Below are 23,287 nucleotides of genomic sequence, written 5' to 3' on the forward strand. Positions count from 1 at the left end.
TTTTGACTTTTGGCTAGCTTGACTGGCAACTCTGCTTCAATAACCCTCCCAAATGAAAAGGGGTGAAATTTAATTAGCTTCTTCCTCTTGTTTAGCATGTTTAGATTGAATGTAAAGCAAAGTTTCCCCCCCTTTTTCACTGATTAGAGTAGATTTTTATTGCTATAGCACTTGCCAAATGCTCAGGGAGGTGTTTTTTTTTTTTTTGTTAGCATTTCAAATTTACACAAATGATGAAGACCATCATGAATCTATTTTAAATTACTTCTAGTTTCTCTCAAAACATGAACTTTCACATTTCCTTCTGAATAAAGCACACTATAAAAATATGGCTAGAGCAATTGCTTCAAAAAGAGGGTTTGGAATCAATATTGAAACCAATATTAGAACTTCTATGAAGAAGAATCACCCTAATATGCTTAAAAAATCCTCTAAGCAACATAAAGAATAATACAGTATATTGATAAATACAGTAGCTTTTAATCTAAACAATATATTTATTCAATAAAACATATTAGAAAAAGTTATCCCTAAATTGCAAGGGCTATTTTCACAAACAGGTGCTATGACTAAACCATTGAGATCAATAGAAGGATCAGGTAGCAATACTTCTCCACACAAACTTAGGGCTTATTTAGGGTTTGTATAGTCCACACTCAGACTCACCACTTTATTTGCTGTATGGGAGAACAAGACATATGTCATTGTTGTAAGTTCTAAAATGTGCAGAGCATTATATTATCAGTATACACCATTTATACCTGGATTGGCCTCCTGTGAAGAACTGGAGATGAATTAGTAACCTGAGCATGTTTTGATCTACAGAATATTAGTTTATGGTGCTTTATTGACATCAAGACAACCTTTTTAAAAAAATTAGGAACATCTAACATCTATCTTCCCAACACAGTGCCTTTTAGACATGTTGAACTACAATGCCATCACTGGGCAAAGCTGCTATGAATGGAGCACTCAATCTATTACATGCTTACCCAAATCCTTGATTTGCAGAGTAAAGTACCCCTTTGGCAATAAGAAAATACCATTACAAAATAAATATATATATAAATATGTGATAATGGGAAATATATATATATATATAAGCTCACATCATATATATAAAAGCACAGAGCGGAAGACATTTGTTTCTTAAGTTTGAAGATGATGAATGAGACTTCATCGAAGCTTTGTTCAGATACTTCAAATCTTTTAAGTTGTAGAAACCCGAATAACAGAAAGATCCACATACTGTATGTATGTATGTATGTATGTACAGTATGTATGTATGTATGTATGTATGTATGTATGTATGTATATATATATATATATATATATATATATATATATATATATATATATATATATATATATATGTTTTCTTAAGTTTTCAGCGGTACTTACATATATATGGTATTCAGCTTGGTTGGGTATTTTCCCACGTCATTGTAGTTGTTCTTTTAAAGTTGTAGCAACGTTTCAGCAGAATCTCATCTGCCATCATCAGGCTTCTGTATAGTGTATTGTGTCTGTCTATACAGACGAACACTATACAGAAGCCTGATGATGGCAGATGAGATTCTGCCAAGTGCTACAACTTTAAAAGCACAACTGTGACGGGAAAATACCGAACAAAGCTGAATACCATACATGTAAGTACCCCCGAAAACGTAAGAAAACACATACTGTATATATATATACATACTGTATATATACATACTGTATATATACATACTGTGTGTGTGTGTGTGTGTGTGTGTGTGTGTGTGTGTGTGTATATATATATATATGTGTGTGTGTGTGTGTGTGTGTGTGTGTGTGTGTGTGTGTATGTGTATATGTGTATATGTGTATATGTATATATGTATATATGTATATGTATATATATATATATATATATATATATATATATATATATATATATATATATATATATATATATATATATATATATATATATGGATCTTTGGTTATTCGGGTTTTCTCCGCGTAAGATTGGAAGTATCTAGGCAACGTTTCGATGAAGTCTCATTCATCATCTTCAGGCTTCTGTCTTCAGCTCTGTGCTTCTCAGAATGATGTGAGCTTGCAGCTGCTTCTTCCTTTTAACTGCTAGTGGGGGTGTGACTTGATTGGGTGGGGACTTGGCTGTGTTCTGGATTGGGTGAGGGTGTGTTCTCATTGGTTGGGGGTTTGGCTGTGTTTCCCATATATTCCCATTATCACAAATTAAAATGGAGACAAACCCACTATACCTGCCATAGGAATGGCAAACTTTGAAGCTTGCTTCAGGGGATCTGGAGGAAATGAGGAGATTTAGGATTTAGGGACAACAACTTCAACACAGATTACTTGGATTGCTATTACTGGCAGAATGCATATCTTTGATTCGTGGCAGTGGTGAGACTTTCTGTTCACATCCTGGGGGTGGAAAATACCAACCCACCAGCAGTTTCACTTTCTGCCAGCAGAGAATGGTGGGAAAGTAAAGTCTCCACCTGAGGTTTGATCTGATAATCTGAATCTGTTTGACTGTTATATCAACACTGAAAATATTTTAACATCTTAAAGATGTGTTTCATTCCATACAAGCATTTAGACCTCAGAAATAAACCAGGGTTCTTACATCAACATTATCTTAAACTCTTCTATAAATATACTGTTGTAATCCTATAACCTTAGAAAGACTTGCAGCTGGAAAAAAAGAGCTGCTTCCCAAAATACAAGCCAACCATAAATTAAACTATTTTTAAAAATCTATGCAGAGAAAAGGAAAACAGAATAGGGATAACAAGAATGTGATGTAGGATGGAATGTCTGACAGCAAACTGTTCATAACTTGTCTCAAGATTAGCTGTTCCTGAAAAACATATATTTAAAAAACTGCTATTCACATTATATAAAGGAAGTCAACACGAAACATTATACTACTGACATTCTAAAGCAAAGGTCTTCAAACTTGGCAAGTTTAAGAGTTGTGGACTTCAACTCCCAGAATTCCTGAGCTAACATGACTGGAGGAGGAATTCTGGGAGTTGAAGTCCGCAACTCTTAAAAGCTGTCAGGTTTGAAGACCCCTGTTCTAAAGGTATTATATCTTTCACTTTTAACTAACTGTGGAAATAAAAAAAATTATGAAAGGATGGTGGGAAAAAAGAATGGATTAGGATTTGAAAATAGAAGTATTCCTCAGCATACTTCAGGCTGTATGTCATCCAGGCAAGTAAACTTATATTTGGTTCCTACTTCCATGAATTTACCCATGAATACATAAATCAATGGATTTACTCACTTATTTACCCTAGAGAAGTATAACTGGAAATTTGAAACAGGTTGAAAAAAAATTAACTAGATGAAATTCAGAATGATAGGCAACTATATCAAATGGAATATTATCTACCAGTGTAACTACTATAGTATTGTAATTACATAATATTACATAATATTGTATAAAGACATTCATTTCCCAGTGAGTTTTTAAACCTAATTTAATCCTCTTTACAGTATTTAAAGTTCTGGAATATCAGATTCTGTATCCAATGAGGTGAGCCATGGCTCACAAAAATTTCTTCCCCAATAGAGCTGGTTAGTCTTGATGATGCTAATCCAAAGCCACCTCTTACTTAGTAGCTTTTGTCTGACATGATAACTGTTATCCATCGGTGTTGGCATCCTTTTGCTTTTTCAATTATTATCATTTTCACAATAGTTTATAAAATTCATCACCTGTTATAATCATTTGTATTTTCAAATTGCCCATGAACTGAGCATTACAAACCAAATAGAATTTCTTAAACCTTTTTAAATGAATTTTAAATTGCTTCCCACTGTGATATCTACTCTCCAATATCCACAAAGCACTTGAGACATACAAGGGACACAACTTGAGATAGCTACATGTAGCAATGGCTTAGGATAACATTGCATTGTTCATATTAAAATTACTTCAGCAACTGCAAAGACTAGATATTTGCTTTTAAAGCAAATGCTTAGTTAGATTTGAAATAACATCCACTTGTCTCTGAAAATCTTCTAGTTTCCCAAGGTTATAGGAAAAATAAGTCCGTCTTGTATATGTCAGTGGTAATCACCTAAAATGTGTTAAAAGCAGACTATAATTAAATATCACATAGTATTTCCTCTTTCCAACAAGTTTGACAAAAGATCAGCTCTAGCCTTCTTTGTATTTCTTTTGTTCAATTCTGTAACTAGAAAGACCATTGTGTTAAATGTTTTCTGCACACTGGTATGTATTAACCAGAGCATAAAACAAATGAAGGAAGTCATATTATATTGGACAGCTTTATTCTTTTCCAAAGTAATTTGCAAATATGTGGAACTACAACTACCATAATTCTCAGCCAACTATTCAAGCAATAATAACACTATGGATAGTGTAGGTTACATATGTCATTTATAGAATTGGAGAAAGCTAATCTATATGAACATATGAAGTGCATTTTTAAAGTTCTATTTAATAGTTAAACTTTCAATTTTCTATCCCCTCTTTCATTAGATAGTCTCCAAATGATTTAAAATACAAACAATAAAATACAATTAAAGCAATAGCAAAAAGTAGATATAAATGAAATAATTAGAACAACATTTAGAAGTCTAAATAAAGGTAGCATAAATGTAATTAGATTAATTACATCAATACAACTAAAATCTGATTAATTTGACAATTAAATATATTGTTTAATATCAGAATAGATTAGCTGGCATTTAAAGATTTACAATAAGATCCTAAAAGATCTTGTGGGAGGAAAGAGGCAGGGATGCTCATAGTACTACCTAAACATAAAGATTCTTTTTTCTAGGATTTCCTTAATCTATAATAGAGAAAAGGGCATGGGAATTCTTAACTAAGAGACAAGAATATGTGGAAAGAAGGGGTCCTTCAGTTATCTGAGATCAGATTATACATCGATATAAAAAGCCAAAATACTCTTTATGACTGTTTGGGTTTTCAACACTAACAAACATTTGTTTTACCCAAATACAGGACTAGGCAACCCTTTGCTCTCCAGATGTTTAGGACCTAAACTTTTAATTGGCCCAGAAAACATAGACGAATATAGGGAATTATAAAACACTGTGAGGCAGGCACCAGTAAGGCTCAAGTTCATGATTACAAGCTATATCTTATTGTGAATCCATAGATAGTTATCAATCACTGAACAGATGAAACATTTACAGCATTTCTTGTTCCTCTAATTCATCTCTCGAAAGCTTCCCCTGATTACTTGTTAATAATCATTGCAAAGAACCATTACATTCTCTACATTCCTGCTTTGGCAATAATCACTTGTAATTGAAGTGATTGGATCCGATAGTAATTTTATTAGCCTGCTGCACTGTCTTCTTTACTCTTTCAGCACATTCAAAAAAGTTGAATTTAACACTGTGTGCATTCTATTAAATTAAGATTTTCAAAGCTGGACAAAATGTCAGGTCATGTAAGTAAAACAAATGAACCATTAGTACTGAATACCAAAACCAAAAATTATTATTATTCATGTGACCGATCCTAAGTTGCGACCTGGTATGCACTCATATGGGGAAATGTAGAGATAGCACACATTCTGGGCTGGATTCTGAATTAGCCGTAATTAGCATAGGGCTATAAAAAATTAATTCAAATAGGATTAAATCTGTATCTGCACCAATATTACTCATGTGACCGATCCTAAGTTGTGCCCTGGTAGTTTGCTGCTTTTAAACAACAAACAAGCAGCTGGGCTAGATTAATAGAAAGTTAAACACAGGGAGTGACATTGTTCCTACGTAGCCCATATTCTCTGGAACAGCCCACAGGAGAGCTGACACACTCTGTATCCTCTGCACAGCTCAAATCTGCTGGTGACGTCGGCTGCAAGGCCAGTTGCAGGAAATGCAGAATATAGTTCAAGTTACCACTCGTCACACTAGAGGAACTCATTATTTCTGCAAAATTACAAAAGGCCGGGAAAAAGAGTCCGACCGTTGCTGTTGGCTAATTTTTGTTTGCATAGGATAAATTTTATAGATACTTCGTAGTTCTTGTAATGCATTTTGTATATATTATAAATTCACATAATGTAAGCCTTACAAAATTAAAATACTGATACTTTGCTTATTCCCACAAATTTACCTGTCCTATTTCTTACACCAGAACTTATCAAAATGTTTAATGGGCTAACTTATTATACAACATTTCCCCCACCCCCAATATTGTCATTAACCTTTTAGTAAGGTTCACTGAAAGTAATCGTACTAAGTAATATTTAGTGGAAGCAGTAAGCCAACTACTTCCTGTGTGATAAGAAAGCATAATCACACCACTCACTTGGACCTTCATCAGGTCAACAAGGATCTTGGTTGTCGGGCTGCTTTTCAGACTATGTATCACTTCAGACTATGTATCACATGCAGTCTTGGTTTCAGAGGCAAAGCAAAATTAAAAATGACCAGGTGCTCAAAATGAGCCCATGGTTTTGCCTCCTTGCACATAACTGTAATGTCCTGAGATCAATTAGTGATGAAGAACAAAATGAAAAGACCTCTTTGCCCAAATATGACACAGCAACAAAAAATATGACACAGGAATGAAAGGCTAATGGCTAATGCTAAATAAAAGAATTGTTTCAGGATATGAGCATGAGAGGCATTCAGCCTGTGTTAAGCCACTCATCTTATGTAGCCTTGGATTGCAAATTATGCTTTCTTCATCTAGCTATCATGATGCAAGGAAAGGGCTCTGCTGTTAAAGCTAAAAAAAACTAGCCTTGAACATCACACAAAAAGTATTATGGTGATACTGAAGCCTTAAATAAGTTAAAAATAATTGTGCATAATTTTTAAACAGGCAAACTAATTTGAAGTAGGAACACGGATACACACTATAAATTTAACACTCTAACTACAAAAATGTTCTAGGGTTCACTTAAAAGACCCCCTTCCCCGACAGCCTGGGAACTTCTTACTCCATAAGTTGTGGATTTAGAACTGTTATTGTTGGCTATATTTACTGGGAAAGCTGGGAATTGAAGTTCAGGTACAGGTTTTTCACCCAACCTTAGAATAATGATACAGATACAGATAATCAGAGTTGGAAGGGACCTTGTAGGTCATCTAATCCAACCCTCTGCCCAAGCGGGAGACCCTACACCATTTCTGACAAATGGCAGTCTAATCTCTTTTTGAAAGTCTCAAGTGATGGTGCTCCTACAACTTCCGAGGGCAAGCTGTTCCATTGGTTGATTGTTCTCACTGTCAGATGCTTCTCTGTCCTCAGAAGAATAATTCAGCAAGAAAACTGGGCCACCTGGAAGCCTTTCCAGAAGAGAAGGAAATTCCATCTTGGAATCACAATCCAAATGGAATGACTTCCATTATCCTAGGCTAGTAAGTAAGTTCTGCTCAATGCACCAAAGCAAGATAAAGATTTTTGGAAACCCAACATTTTGGGCCCAGATACAGGTAATCCTTGATTTACAACAATTTTTTAGTGATCATTTGAAGTTACAACAGCACCAAAAAAAGTGACTTCTCATCATTTTTCACACTTAACTGATGCCACATGATCAAAATTTGGGACCAGCAACCAACTTGCAATGTGATCACCATTTGTAGCCTTCCCAGCTGCTTCCAGCAAGCAAAGTCAATGAGAGAAGCCAGGTTCACCTTACGACCACATGAGTCACTTAACAACTGCAGCAATTCACTTAACAACTGTGAGAAAAAAAGGTTGTAAAATGAGGCACAACTTAACAACTGCCCCGCTTAGCAATGGAAATTTTTACAAAAGTTTTGTTTGTAAGTGGAGGACTACCTGTAAAGGATTTAAGATCAATTACCCAAATAAAGCAGACTTTAGTGCAAAGATCATATATCACTGTGGTAATCAAATATACACAGGTAGATCAGCTGCAAAGAATTTCTATATATTTAGAACTATTGACATCACAAGTCCATCTCTGTAAAAATTTTTAGTATTATCAAAACACTGTTTTGGTATTTTTGGTATTTTTTCCAGAGCACTTCTGCTTGGTGGGCATATAGGATGAATACTATACAGTAACTTTCTAATCCTGTACAGCAGGGGTGTCAAACTCAAGGCCCATGGACTGAATCCGGCCCATGGGGTGCTTAATTCTGGCCCACAGGGCTGCCCTGGAAACAGCGAAGGACCAGCCTGCGGTGCCTCTGCCAGCTAAAATGGAGCTCAGGAGGTTGCAACTCCTCCTGCCGCCACCCTCCCAAGATCCATTTTCACCAGCCGAGGGTTTCAGGAGGCCGTCGCAGACTCCCGAGCTCTGTTTTTGCTGGCAGAGTGTCAGGCCATCACAGATGCCCCTGACATGAGTGATGTCAAGGTGGCCATGCTCACCCTGGTCATGCCCACCCAGCCTCCAAGGTCAAACACATGATGATGAAGCCCTCAATGAAATTGAGTTTGACACCCCTGCTGCACAGCATCACATCTCAATGCACAGTGTGTTCCTGTGGAATAAGCCAGATGGGTATGAAAAGTCCCTTGTGTGCTATCATTTGCATTTAGGACTTATAGGAGGTAACTGCCCCAAGTCATGGTACAACACAGTATAAGGAATGAGCCTTTCTACTGCTTACAGTCTGATAACTAGCAACTCTGCAGCTTTGGAGAAATACATATTTCAAACTATTGTGTGGTTATTCAGAGTTGATCACCTGTTTATGTGCAACTGAAAACAGGCAAGGAAAAAGCCCTAATATATATATATTTGGTCCATATGTCTTCCTATTGCCTGAGAGCAAAAGAAAACATTAAGAAAACATTGCAAAGTAAATGTTGTTCCTTTATAGCTTTTATTAGTGGGGATATCGCTGGACTGAGATAAACATGTAACTGGTTTAATTGTTTTACAGAAATACAGTTGGGGGGACCAATAAAACCAAAAGATAAGTAGAATAGCAAGAACAGGAGGGTAAGAGTGCTATAAGATGTACAAGTAAGCCAGATGTTATAATATTAGAAAACAATATTGTTGTTCTTGTTTCAGACAGTGCCAGTCAAGTTGGAAAAGAATTTTTTTGTAGAATTAAACAAATGCATATTGAAATTTATATGGCAGAGGAAAAAACCCAGAGTGAATGCCAAGAAATGCCAAGAAAAAAGGAGGATTTGGCCTTCCAGATTTTGAGTTATATTATGATACTGCTATAGTAAACTGGCTTAAGGATTGGGTTAAATTAGAAAATAGAAGGTTATTAGTATTAGAAGGTTTTGATCTCCAACTTGGCTGGCACGCCTTCATGTGGGATGGAAAATCTAAAGAACATTCATATTTCCAAAGGCACCATGTAAGAAATGTGTTGTTCAATATCTGGGGAAAGATTGAAAAAAAACCACTACCCAAAGGTTCCATTGTGGCTATCTACATTGGAAGCAGTCACGCATCCAAATGTATTGGATTATGAAAATATTGTCAGGATCAGAAGCAGTGCTTATAAGTGATGTGGAACAGGTGGCTGTGTTGTTATATACAAGCCTTTATCTTACTGAAAGAAAGTTATGTTATTTTGCTGGCTTCATATAAGAGAGCAGACACAGGAAAAGAGATTTCCATATTTAGCCTTCAACTTGGGCTTACCTGGATCACTAGTTTATTTTCTTTATTTGGTAGAATCCTGTAGGTATATACGCAGTTCTGATACCTGGAATACATGAGGAGAAAACCTTAAAATAGTTATCAAAAAAAAAATCATCTTGGGAAACCATCCAATATTCCCAACAGCCTTCAGAGTTGTTTGTAAGGTTTGCATGTACCCTAGTTTTCCATATGAAAGGGTTTCTGTCAGTTCTCAGACAGTATACTTTTAGTTCTGTCTTGCCAATAGCAGTCTACTGCTAAAGCCTTTTGTCCTTTAAAAACCTCTTTTTGTTAAAAAAAAAAAGTCTTGTCAACCACCTTTCTTTAGTAAGATAAGCTAAAGTAGTACAGATTTTTTTCAGTATTTTTAATAAGATAAGATAGAGTATTTCAGTACAGTATTGTAGTATTTTGATCTGAAAAGATTTCAATCTTGATATTTACTTCATTTTTCCTTACATACTTGAATGAATTTCAAGCTTGTTTTTTTTTAAAAAAATAAATCAAAATATTTTTAGTATCAGAAAGTACACACAAAGTAATAAACAGCATTTCTGGACGTGTGTATGCTGCTTTTTTTCATTTCTGACCACAAAATATTTTTCATTTTTTTTAAAAGCAGTTTTCAAATTAAACAATCAAAGGGTGCTTGGAAAACTGTTGTGGTGAAAATCAGCTGACAAAGTCATTTTTCATTCAGCTATAAAGGAAGAGAAAGTAGCTACTGCTGGTTGTATATACACAGCCTGGGTCACAGAATCAATTATCAATGTATATATGTGGCCCCACTGTGTGCATAATTATGGCACAGGCATTCAAATCCTTTACAACCATGAAATAGAGCAGGACTATTGACACAAATGGCTTGGCTTCCTCTGGCTGGATTGGATCCACACTTTTCTCCAATTAAGAATTCTCTCCAGTTGGAGCATGTGCTGATGCTTCAGCTGCTTAAACAAATTGTGTGCTGAATAAATGCCAAAAGTGCACTGAATAAATGGCAAAAAAAATGACATATATTGGGTTTCAAACAGCCATATTTGCAGTCTGCATTTTTTAGTTTAAGTTGCTGAAGATTCACTGACAGCATTTCCATTCAGTGGTTACCATGATTGTTTATTAAATGCAAATGTATGCCTTCAAAGTTAATAATGCCAAGGATTGCTCACAAAAAGCTGCTTTTGGCTTGTTTCTTTGGGACCTATTATGCCAACTGCCAATGGTTTTCACCTATCAGTATCCACATACACACAAAAACCCTTCATTGATTGATTTAGATTTGGGTGTTTGTTTTTTTCTGATAAACATGTCATGGAATATACCCCTAACAATATAGTCCAGATAACATTTAAAAGTTCTCTAATATATGAATGATACTACTTTTCTATTGCATTCGTTAATGATCACATTTTATATCCTCTTTATTTTTACTTAGTGATCTGAGTTAACTGTTCTTTATCTTAAATAATTATTTTCAGTTGTGAGTGGAATAACCTTACTGATTCCTCTAGGGAAAGATTTGTGTTTGCATTGTATTCATATTCTGGCAAAGCCCAAGGGACATCTGCTGTGTTTCACTTTGATCCAGTAGCAATATTCATAGTGTGGCTAAGAACCTTACAGGACCTTGTGCCTTTTATATCAGTACATTTAAGATGTTTAATGGAAACGATGTTTAAGTAGAAAAAGTAGGAAACTACCTGTTTCAGAAGAATGGAATTAGCAGAGAGTAGGATTGCTTTGGACAAATTTCATTAAATTTGAATTCATTCATAACTTTTAAAAAATGCTGGTACAAAACCATTGATTGGCCATGCTTCACAAAAAATGTTTCAAGTCACAATTTGAGTAAAAGTTGCTATTTCAAAGTAAATTTCTTAGAGGAGAAAAATAAGAATTGGGAAAGGATAGAGGTTTAGAAATAAGAGATAATGTTAGTCTCTAATGAGGGAACATAATCACACAAGGCAATTTAGAAGGCTCTTCGGAAACAACAAAGGAAGAGAACACAATGGATTTGTTTTTCATCAGAGTGGTAAGTGAAATTCAAATTTAGTTTTATCAAAGAGATTCAATGTATCACTCAAAGAAATATCATTTTGTTTCAGGCCCATTTATAGCCACTTTAAAAAAAAATTCTGCAGAATCTTTGGAGGCAACTTCTGCTAACTTCAAATCAATGGTTTGTTTCTGTATCAACCTCCAGAAAGAGAAGAGAGATAGGGGAGCCACTTTACTGAAATGAGGCAAGACTGAAATAAATAATGTATGTGCAGACTCTTCCTCAAAAGTGTAGACTTGGCTACAACAGAGTTATGCAATGTGAATTTGATACTAGTGTAGTGTAGTTTTGCAGCAAGATTAGGATTAAACAAATTCTAAGACTGGGAGGGCAGGACTATAGAGTTTCTAGTACTAGGGGATCAGAGATTTTTTTCCTGTTTCCAACTTTGAAAGTGACAGAAACAATGCAATTAGGGGCAATGAAAAGGGTTTCTACTTCATGCCAGTAGAAGTTTTATTCCTATTGCTAATTGTGACCTGCACCATCTTCATTGGAGGGGGCGGAATGGAATACTTTCCAGAAAGTGGAATTTTTCTGCCAAGCACTTAGAATAGGTGAGAGAAGAAATTGGGTTTACTTGCAAATCAGCTTTTTAGAGGCAGGACTAAATCATATACTGTGATATTTTTATTTAAGAGGAAAGGTCCAACTTTTTTTTGTAAAAGAAACTTTCTATGAAAGGAAGGTTAAAATATAATTTTATTTATTTATTTTATTTATTATTTATTATAATTGTTATATGAAGAGCCAGAAAGTTTATAATAAAACATTCTTCCATCTTTTGCAAGACGGCTGTACAGTCTTTATATAGCACTAACCAGAAGACCTAATTCTCATCAAATTTAGGCTTGCTAGGTTACCATAAACTAATAGTTTTGAAGGTAGCACTGCAGCAACCGGAATAGGCTAAAGCAAGCAGCTTTGCAGCTGTTCATAGGAGAAAGCTGTGGATCTGCCCAGTGACAGAAAGATAGAAAGAGGCAAGGATTAGCAGCTGAGAAAGGTACTATCTGTATGTATGAGATCCTAACCTAACATATCCCCCAAACTTAGGCTCTAACAAAAACCAAAACTTAATCCTTTAATCAGATTCTGGTCATTTTTTATAATGCATAGATATATATATGTTCTGGTTCGCTGGCAGCAGGTGCAGATGGTAGCAGTCTCTGAAAGCGAGGACTTGGATGAGGGGCCTGTGTGTGATGCAGGGATGGGGCCAGATGGAGAGTGGGGTGCTGCCTTCAGTGGTTGTGGAGTCTGGCAGCAGTGGGCATACAAAACCAATACTAGACCAATACTCAAATATTGCTCATCTGTCTGGAATCCGCACTGTATATTGGACATTAATACAATTGAGCGAGTCCAGAAGCATTTCATGAGAAGAGTACTACACTCCTCTGCTCTCAATAGAATACTCTATACCACCAGGCTTGAAATTTTGGGCTTGGACAATCTTGAACTACTCCGCCTACGGTTGGACTTAAACGTAGCACACAAAATTATCTGCTACAATGTCCTACCAGTCAATGACTACTTCAGCTTCAACCGCAACAATACAAGAGCACACAACAGATACAAACTGAATGTTAACCACTCCAAACTTGATTGCAGAAAGTACAACTTCAACAACAGAGTGGTCAATGCCTGGAATGCACTACCTGACTCTGTTGTTACATCCTCAAACCCCAACTCCTTCAACCTCAAACTATCCACTACTGACCTCACCCCATTCCTAAGAGGTCTGTAAGTGCACCATCTGTAAGTGCACTGTTCATAAGTGTACCATCGTGCCTACCGTCCTTGTCCTATTGTCCCCATTTATTTGTACCTATTTCCTATATTCTTATTCATGTTTATACTTATACCTATTATCTTATAAGCGATTGACAAATCAAATAAATGAAAATTAAATAAATAAATAATTTAGTAAAGCATATACTTTAGTACTAGAAACTGGATTTATATTTATTTAGGGCATTTTAAAAATGATTGGGGAAAAATGTTTCAGTGGATGGCTATAATTCTGCTGTAAAACATATGGATCTGCTTAAGACATTATTGAAAATTTCCCATCTCCATTCATGGAGGGTTTCCATGTTTCATTTCTTTTGCATGAAAAAAACCTTACATTAAAAAGTAAAACACCATGAGCAAATCAACACTTACCTAAACTAAGGAAATAAACAATGAATTATCTTATATTTTTAAATTAGATCCCCTCACTCAGAATGTTGCCAATTCAAGCTCAATACCAGCTCAGAAATTCTTGTTCTTAAAATGACTTTAAACTACTGTTTCTTTCTAATTATCTAGATTCTAGAATTGTTGCTGGAGGTATTTCCGGAAATTAGTAATGGATTTCAGAATATTATTTAATGAAACATTAAGTACAGGTATAGTAAAAAAAACAACAACCTCAGAATGGTAGTCATCATTATGCAATTGAAGCTATGCCTAGTTTTATATGCATTGACCCCTTATTTGTTTACTTAAATATTACCTCTACTCTTTATCCACTCAGGAATTCAGCCTGGTGTGCCAAGTATCAATTAACCCGTTGATAACTTTTTTAACTTTTATAAACTTTATTTAATTATCAAATTAAAATGTCAGAATAAATCACATTGTGGCTTAGCTCTAGGAAGACCATAATCTAGGCACCAGACAAGCATCTTTAGGGGAGTTACTTAACAACATCAAGTAGAGATATAGTATATGTCAAAACAAAGAAAAATAACTTAGCAAACATTGTATTTCTTTAGTAATCAGACTACATTCTCCAGAAGCCCTACAGTTAACTAGACAAAAATTCAGAATACCAAGGCTAATTGTTATTTTGATTTCTCATATCCTCTTTTTCTTATTCATCAGGTACAATCAAAGACTAATTTGATCATAATAAGCTATAATGTATATATTTGTATGAGTGGATGATTTAGTGTTCATAAAACATATTAAACATTTTGTTGTCATTTAGTCATATTTGAACCAACCATCATAATAGAACCATCACCAACTCCAGTTGAAATACTTATCTCATAATTTTGAGGCTTTATTTGGAATTAATCAGTTGCTCATTGAGAAAAGTATTTTTAAAGGCTACAGTACTGAGGATCAACAACATATTTCAGTCATCTATTATTGAATTTCTGCTGTACAGCAATGATGGTATTCTACCGGTTTGGCCTGGTTCTGCTGAGCCGGTAGCAGCAGAGACCGAACTGGTTCTCTCTGCCCCTCTGCTGTTGGGTCCACCCACTGGCCCGGGCTTTTATACTCACCTTTATCTTCTGTTTTTGAAGCGCAGCTGCTTTGCGTGCTTTGAGTGCTCGCGGCAGCTGCTTAAGTGACCAGGAGAGTGCAGGCTTGCAGGAGCTTAGTTGGAATGCCTCTGTGCCTGTGCAAACTGCGCATTTGGCATGCGCGTGCATGCAAAGTATATGCATGTGCGCAAAGTGCACCCACCAAGCCACGCCCACCAAGCTGGTGATAAAACTTTTTGAATCCCATCACTGCTATACAGTGCAGTGGAAAAGGAAACATTATGGGCAAAAATGCAAATATTCTGCATAATTTTCTCATTAAATTGTGTGTGGGAGTCTGTGTATGAACAATGTAGAATTAGAACTGTTTTTTAAAAATTATTCTTTGTTTTGCATGTGAATTATTCTTCACATGCATAACAAAAATTGCACAACTACAAGAAGGAGGCACATTTGCCACTTAGATTCTGCTGAACTTCTGCACCCAGGAAATCTTGAAGGATATAATTTGCCTATCCTTCTACTGCCGAGTTACATCATTTGTATTAACTGACTTTCTATATAATTAAATGGTCTGGAAATTAAAGGATGATTTTCTTCAGGTATTTTCCTATATTCCCAGGTATACACTCCACCAGCATAACCCCAACCCCCAAAAGCAATATCTAGTTGATGTAAGGTAAATAAATCCAACATTCTTTATCAGGTTTTTGCATACACAGTATGTATAATTATATCAATCACATCTCAGTTCCTAAGAAAATTCAGTTCCTGGGTGCTAAATATAGTGCTTTTTCTGTCCTCAGTTTGCTAAAATCAAAATAATCATATGGCTAACTATATAAATGTTCTAAAAATTACCCTTTGACCACTGCCTACTTTTAAATATGTTTATTTATTATGAAATTTATTTTACCATATTTATGGTGAATATGTTAGCATTTTTTTCAGATAATTTATTATATAATGACACTTAATTGGCCAAGTACTTTTAATGCTCCTTCCACATTCTTAACTGTCATCATCCATCATATAAAGACAAGATCCTGCTTCCAATTCTCTGTGAATTAAATCAGTAAAAGAGCAGGTGAACGGAGGCAAAAAAGCAACAGCCATACTTACAGCAAACAGAGGGCGTAAGCTGAAGAGACAGACTCACTGGCCCGGACCAGAAAACTTCCATCCTTGCCTACTTTAGAAAGTAAGTCCTCAGCTTTTGAACGAGTGATGCTTCCATGGTACCAGCACTGATCCATGCCTTGGATTTAAAAAAGAGAAAACCCAACATAAAAAATAAAACTTAGATTGAAGAAACATTAACTACTCAGCAGTTAAGAAAAGATCCCAAAGCTGTCTGTTCACAGAGCTCAGCAGCTGCTTGCAACTCACTCAGCTTCCTGTTTAATGGTGCTGAGAGAGAAAGGAAACAGAGCAGAGAACTTCCTCATACAAATTAAGCCAAATGAAATGGGCCAACCACACACACCTCCCCATTCACTCTCTCAATGCAACTCTACGGTACTGCCTTCACCAAGTAGTTGGGATTCCATCTTAGTTCTTCCTTTCAACTTTGCAGAAATTTGAAAGAATTAACTTATTGTGACTCCCATTGCCCCTAAATGAAATTGTCATTAATAAAACATGAGTCTAATTTCTTCATTTCTTCTGCTTCTGTTTTCCTTGCTCCTCATCTATTATATCTGACTTACAGTAGGAATTTTCATACAGCAAGAGGAGAGGAAAATGAGTAAGTCTCCAGGGATATTAATAGGAGCTAATTGTGGCTAGTGATTCTTGATTGTGCTGAAAGAGTTTAACCTGCTGGTAAAGGACAGACTATCTTTGAATATCTTAGGATGTTCTGGCTTCTGTGCTAACTTTAGATTATCCCAAATAATGGATCAATACTTGGATGATAAGAAAAGAAAAAGAAAAACCCTGACTCTGCACTTGTGGGAAATGCCAGCAATAAGTGTCCTAGTATTTATGACAGAATGAATGTAGTCTCTGATATATGTCAATTAGACTGAAGCATTTTCTCTGGTGTTGAGAATCCATGAATCTCTTCCTTCAATAATTGGGCTGGTTCCCACTCCCTTTGCCTTTATAACTGCAGCAAACATACATGCCCTTTGCTAAAACTTTGATTAGCAACTGATTTTTGTACAGATTTTTCCCTTATGCTGCTGAACTTGGTTTGTTTTGTATTTCTCATTTTAAGTATTGTTAGCTGTCTTGAGAGCTCAAATGGAGTAGAAAAATAGGATAAAATAGCTGAAGAAGCTTCTTGGATGAGAAGTGAAACGTATTCAAAGAAAAGCTAGAAAGTCCCGCTGCCACTTGAAAAAGAGGCAACTTTGGGACAACTATGACCTGGATGACTGAGAATCTCCATAGACCAGGGGTGGGCAAACTACGGCCCGTGGGCCACATCCGCCCGTTGGTCTTTTTAATCCCCCCAAGATTGGTACAGAATTAAGGTTTGATGTGAATGATTGAATGATTGCATTCATTTGATTTTGACTTGTAATGATAGGCATTTCGACACCAGGTGGCGGCCCGTCTGTCAAATTTTAAAAGTCAATGAGGGCCCCGAGCCAAAAAGTTTGCCCACCCCTGCCATAGACATAGGATAAAATAATATTAAAAAGGCATATGATATTTTTTACTGGGTTCCTGGCAGTATTCATATCTCCACATCTCCAAATGTGTGGTCTAAAATTTCCTGTAAAACCTTTTCTCTCTAATCTAGAGGAAGCTATGGTGTTGTCCTCAGCAATTCACAAGGCAAGTTGGGCTGTATATCTGTCATTGCCTCTGATTTGCTGACATGTGAAGAATAGCAGGTTGACCAAAGCTCTTGCTCCAGTGTTTCTCCTCCATTGCAGCATCCCTTTGTTTTACAAACGACCTCAAAGGGTTTTAGCAGTAGGCCAGATTATTTAGGTGCCAAGATAACTACTATAGATTATTTTTGGAACATTGCGCGATGATGGAAGTTAGAAAGATATTTCCCTCCTGTTGCCATTGAGCTGGAAATGTGCCCTCCAGCAAAATTCTTTCCAACTCAGTGGAATGTTGGAAAGAAACTATAAAGAGCTGTTGGGGCTCTGACTGTCTGCAACAATAATTTTCTGCAACTCAACAGAATAGAGCCAAATTTGGTATGGAGGGAGAAACTGGCAAACAAAAGGTTGAGTTAATACTGGTCTGGGTCAAGCCAGGACCCCACCGAAGGCAAAGGAAGCTAGGGGGCTGAACCATTCCTCCAATACCTCCCCTGGGAACAGACTCCAAGTGTTGTGACTGCTCCATTCTAAGCCTCTTCTCATTCTTCCTTCCTGGTCATGTGACTGAGAGCAGAGCAGCCCCATGCTTTCCAATGAATACATGCAAACACAAACAGATGGAATATAAGAAAAAGAAGGAACAAACTCAGAGAGAGATAACATAGAAGAAAATACAAATAACTCCTATGGCCATTCTTGGTAAAGACTTGGAAAGATTCTCAGAAGCCATAACTGTGTGGTTTCCCCATCTTCTTCCAAATTATGCAAAATTTGGTGTACTTAATGGGTCCCTTTACAATTTGGTTAATGTGGCTCAAAGTAAAGATGGAAAGGGCAACCAACCACTTACTGTATGTTTCCTGGCTTGAGGAAAGAATTTCTCACAATGAGTTAAATACTATGAAGAATGCAAATAAGACTTCTTAATTTTTTGAGCGATCAGGTGCATCATAGATTTTGGATAAGGTTCAAGTACAGATTGAGTTGGTAACATAAACTTTGGTTGATGTTTATCTAAAGGCTGAGATCAAAGTCTGAGCCTTATTAATTCTCTTGCATTTGTTCCCAGACTTTCAGAGCTACAAATTAAGAACAAGATTTGGGTGAGATTCTTTACAAATGAGTTCCACAGTGTACAGTGTGTCTGTGGGATGTGGGGAGCTTGTGCTATATTTGGTAAGAAAGCTAACAGGTCAATAATATTTGCATAACTGTAAAATCTGTGGTTTCCTGTCTTCAGTGGATAGCAACTACACTAAAGACACTGTCCTAAGTTTCAAGTAGGGGTTGCAAAACATGGAGTAAAATTAATTTTAAAAACATTGAATGGTTGTGTTTTGCATCACCACTTTATATTCAAAGAACTGTATGTTCTATAAAATGTTTTCTAAACATCTGTTCAGGCACAACAAGAAGGAACCTTATTATTATTCTGCATCTTGAGAATAAGAAAAAGATATGTCATCTCAAGAAGTCTTGCGGTTGCTGTTTCTATAAATTCAATACTATAAAGCAGTATCAGGTAGCAACATAGGCCAGTGAGACAAAGTTCCATAAGGCATGGAGTGAGAATACATAAAGAGCTAAATAATAGAGCTCTGAAACAAACAGGTATATTGATGTTTAAGATCTACAATCATCTACCGTAGGGTGGTTATGTCCAGGGGTGGGATTCAACTGGTGTTATTACTGGTTCGGTGATTACATTTTGCGCCCGCATGTGCACTTTGTGCGTGTGCGCGTGTAAAATAACCTTAGGCTGTGCCGCCCAGACAGCTGAAAAATGCTACATGCAGGTGCGCAGCATTCAAAAAGCCTCTTTTTCCCTGCTTTTTCAATCTCAGTTGTGCCGTGCAAAGCAGCTGAAGTTGAAAAAGCAGGAAATAAAGGACAGGTAAGAGTCTGGGTGGGCAACTGGGCCAAACAGCAGCAAACACAGAACTGGTTCTGTGTCTGCTGCTCTTCAGAGCTACTGGCTCTATAGAACCGGGCACAACCGATAGCATCCTACCCCTGATCATGTCCATAATCACATAAAGGAATTTTGCAAACTGATGTTAAAGATATAAATGGTCTATCTGTTCAGCTTTCTGAGTTGGAATTTCATTAAGTTTTATGCTGTCCTGAAAGTAACATTGCTGCTGGCAAAGCTGGGAAATATGATTCCAGCATATCATATTGTGACACTTTCATGACGCTTTACATAGCCACTTATACTAAATAATTCTGTTCCATCTCATTGTCATATTAACTTTCTTATTCTCTAATAACTTCTTGCTTTATAGACGGCTTATGGCAGGTGTTTATATTATCATGTAATCAGTGAAATACATGCAATATTTCAAACACCTCCTATAATTAAACAACTCTCCATTGGCCCATGAGACTTTATCCCATTGAAGAATGGATATGATGTTATATTAACTAGCATATGTTCGGTGGAGTACTAGCAAATAAGGTAGACTTTGAATTATTTAACTTGTATGGACTTTTCCTGCTGCAATGCTAAGAAGTTGCATTTCAAGGGAAATAGATGTAATGATATAAATTAGGAAAGATTTCTCAAGAAACCATGTGTTGCCAAACCTGCCAATTTTTTAAATACTGATGCCCTTACTTTAGAAGATATACCAAATAAAATAAACAAACAAACATATAACATCAGATACTTTCTTCCTAGACTTCTATTAATAATTTCACTGTACCTTGCTGGAACTACAAAGAGTAGTTATTTTTTTTCAGTGGTTCCTAAGTTGAGACCTACAAAAAGAGGCAAAACTGATGGCCCAGAAGAAAAATATAAACTATCCAAAAGCTTGCAAATGGAAAGCAGATGAGACTATCCCATCATTCCAAGAAATCCATACAAAGTCATATATAGGAGTTCATGTCTCTGTGGAGCAATCCTTTCTGTCATACGTTTTAGCTGATTAACCCAATATCAGCATTTACTATTTATTTATTTTTAAATTTTTATTTATTTATTTATTCATTATATTTCTACACCACCCATCTTACCAAATGACTCTGGATGGATTATAACAACATGATAAAACAATTTAAATATTTGAATAAATCACACAGAGTTATTCTGCAAAGAGTAGAGGAGTGGAGAACTCTTCTTGTGAAGTCCAGAAATATTTCACAGGAAGAGTTCTCCACTCCTCTATTCGTTGCAGAATACCTTATGTCACCAGACTTGAAATTCTAGACCTAGAAAACCTAGAACTACGCCGCCTTTGGTCCGATCTAAGTGTAGTATATAAAACCATACATTGCAATGTCCTACCTGTCAATGAATACTTCAGCTTCAACCATAACAACACAGGAGCACACAATAGATACAAACTCAAGTTAATCGCACCAAACTTGATTGCAGGAAATACGACTTCAGCAACAGAGTGGTCAATGTCTGGAATACTCTACCTGACTCTGTGGTTTCTTCCCCAAACCCCCAAAACTTTAGCCTTAGACTGTCTACTATTGACCTCACCCCTTTCCTAAGAGGTCTGTAGGGGGCGTGCATAAGCGCACCAACGTGCCTACCATCCCTGTCCTATTGTTTCTTTTATTTTTTTTATTTTTCTTATATGTATCCATGTATTCATAACTATGTTTTTACTTATACCTATTATCCTGTAAGCAATTGACAAAAATAAATAAATAAATAAATAAATAAATAAGAACAAAATTAAAAGTTAGAAGGTAAAAGTGAAAGGGCAGACCTTCAAGCCACCAGCCATCCCCAGGGTTGCATCTTACTCTTAAATCCATTTCGCCCCATGTTAATTGACAAACTCAGGTCTTTACACTCTTCTGGAAAATCAGAAAGGGAAAATCAGAAAGGTTTCTCTCTTCTGAGAGTAAGATGTTCCAAACATTGGGGCAACAGCAGAGAGAGCTCTTCTCTTAGATCCTACCATCGGAATTCCTTGACCAATGGAATAATAGGTATCATGAGGCCTCTCTCTGCTGGCAGTCTCATGGTTGAAGTAAGCAAATGAAAATTTTAATCTGAAAAGAAAATATTACCATTACTGCAAATATTATATGAAGGAGAAATGAGCTATATATATAAAAAAATCTAGTAACAGTGTTTGCACATCAAAGTCATTCTGTTATTCAGTGTGATACACGAACCCAGACATTCTAGTTTATAAACCATGACTTGTATAGTATAGTTTCTGTGGCTATAGTTTCTTGATTCCGAACAAATCATTGTTAAAAGAAACCTGCTTTGCATGATGTATAAATGCTCTCTACAGCTAGACATAATAATTCAGTTTTGCTCCCATTTATTCCTATTGCGTGAGATGGCTGGCCATATAAATTTCTGAAATAAATAAAATATTCAGTTTTCATTGCCTTTATTCAACTCAAAGCTATTAATGATCCTATAGCATCTGAATTTTGTTTTTTATTCTTCCCCCAATTTGTTTGCCTAGAAGGCACTCTTGTTGATGTCGTAGAAACTGGGGGCGGGCCTCCATCCCATCACTTTGCATGGACAACTTCACACGAAGAGTATAAAGTCGTACATTCAAAATGCAGGAAACTTTAAGAGTTTCAGTTTCCATTCACAGTTCAAAGATTTCCAGATAGATTTGTTTTATTTCAGTATTGAACAATATGATTCATTTCTCCTGACAATGCCTGTTCTCTTAGTATTCCATGAATGAGTACTCCACCTTTTATGCACATTTCATAGCTACATCTAATCATCTGTCAATAATAAAGCTTCTCCCACTGTCATTGTTTTTGACAACAACTCAAGTTTAGAAAGAACAAAGCAAACTACAGAAAACAATAATAGCTAAGGTCAGATAGACCAATATTTTGATTTCCTGAGACAAATAAATTAGGGAAAAATGGAAAAATCCAGGATTTTAATATAAATATTGTAATATAATAATGTGTTCTTCCAAAAGCAAAAATTGGTGAAAACAACAGGAATTTTTGAGGTTTTTTTTGCTTCAGGTTTAATTTTATGCCAAATTGTTAATATTTCAGTTTTGTTATTATCCTGCCTCTTACTGTGTTTCTTCCTTTAATCTTAGGAAAATACAATTGAAAGGAAGTTATTAAGCTGACTGGAGCAATCACATGGATAACAGAGAATGGAAGATAAAAATAGACTAATTGATGTACAGAAAATTAGGGCTGCTATACAAAATTAGGGGCTGCTATTTTTGAAATATGCAATTGGATATATTCATACTGATTAGGGATATTTATATTAAAGGATTACATTTTTTTGCTGAAAAAATGGGAGGCAGACTGGAACAGACTGTTGTGGTTATTAGATACATGTCACAATAATGTTGCCTTCATATTCTTCTTGCTTTTCAATAATTTAATACTGAATTTGTCCATGTATAAGCATTTAGATTTTGACTGCTGCAACCAAATATCTGAAATACCAGGCATATTCTTACATCAAATGCAGTATAAAGACTTATAATAAAAAAACAACACCTGGTCAACTATGAATAAAATTTGTAATCTGTATTCAAGATTTTGTTAGATTTGGACAGGTTTTTTTTTTCCTGTTCTCTATCA

General features: G+C 35.9%; 1 protein-coding gene across 1 annotated transcript in view; it reads right to left on the reverse strand.

Annotated features, from left to right (window-relative positions):
- Window positions 1-16,348, reverse strand: part of INPP5D (inositol polyphosphate-5-phosphatase D) — a 79,419-nt gene extending 63,071 nt beyond the window's left edge. The window contains exons 1-2 of the mRNA XM_026684265.2: window positions 16,062-16,348; window positions 9,612-9,675 (exon numbers count right to left, since the gene is read on the reverse strand). Coding sequence (XP_026540050.2) covers window positions 9,612-9,675; window positions 16,062-16,195 — 198 coding nt within the window. The 5' untranslated portion in view covers window positions 16,196-16,348. The remainder of the gene's footprint in view (window positions 1-9,611; window positions 9,676-16,061) is intronic.
- Between the last annotated feature and the right edge of the window lie 6,939 nt (window positions 16,349-23,287).

Source organism: Notechis scutatus, chromosome 4, assembly GCF_049901735.1.
Source record: "Notechis scutatus isolate UNSWTSFEM ecotype Mainland chromosome 4, rNotScu1.2, whole genome shotgun sequence".
Classification (NCBI taxonomy): domain Eukaryota; kingdom Metazoa; phylum Chordata; class Lepidosauria; order Squamata; family Elapidae; genus Notechis; species Notechis scutatus.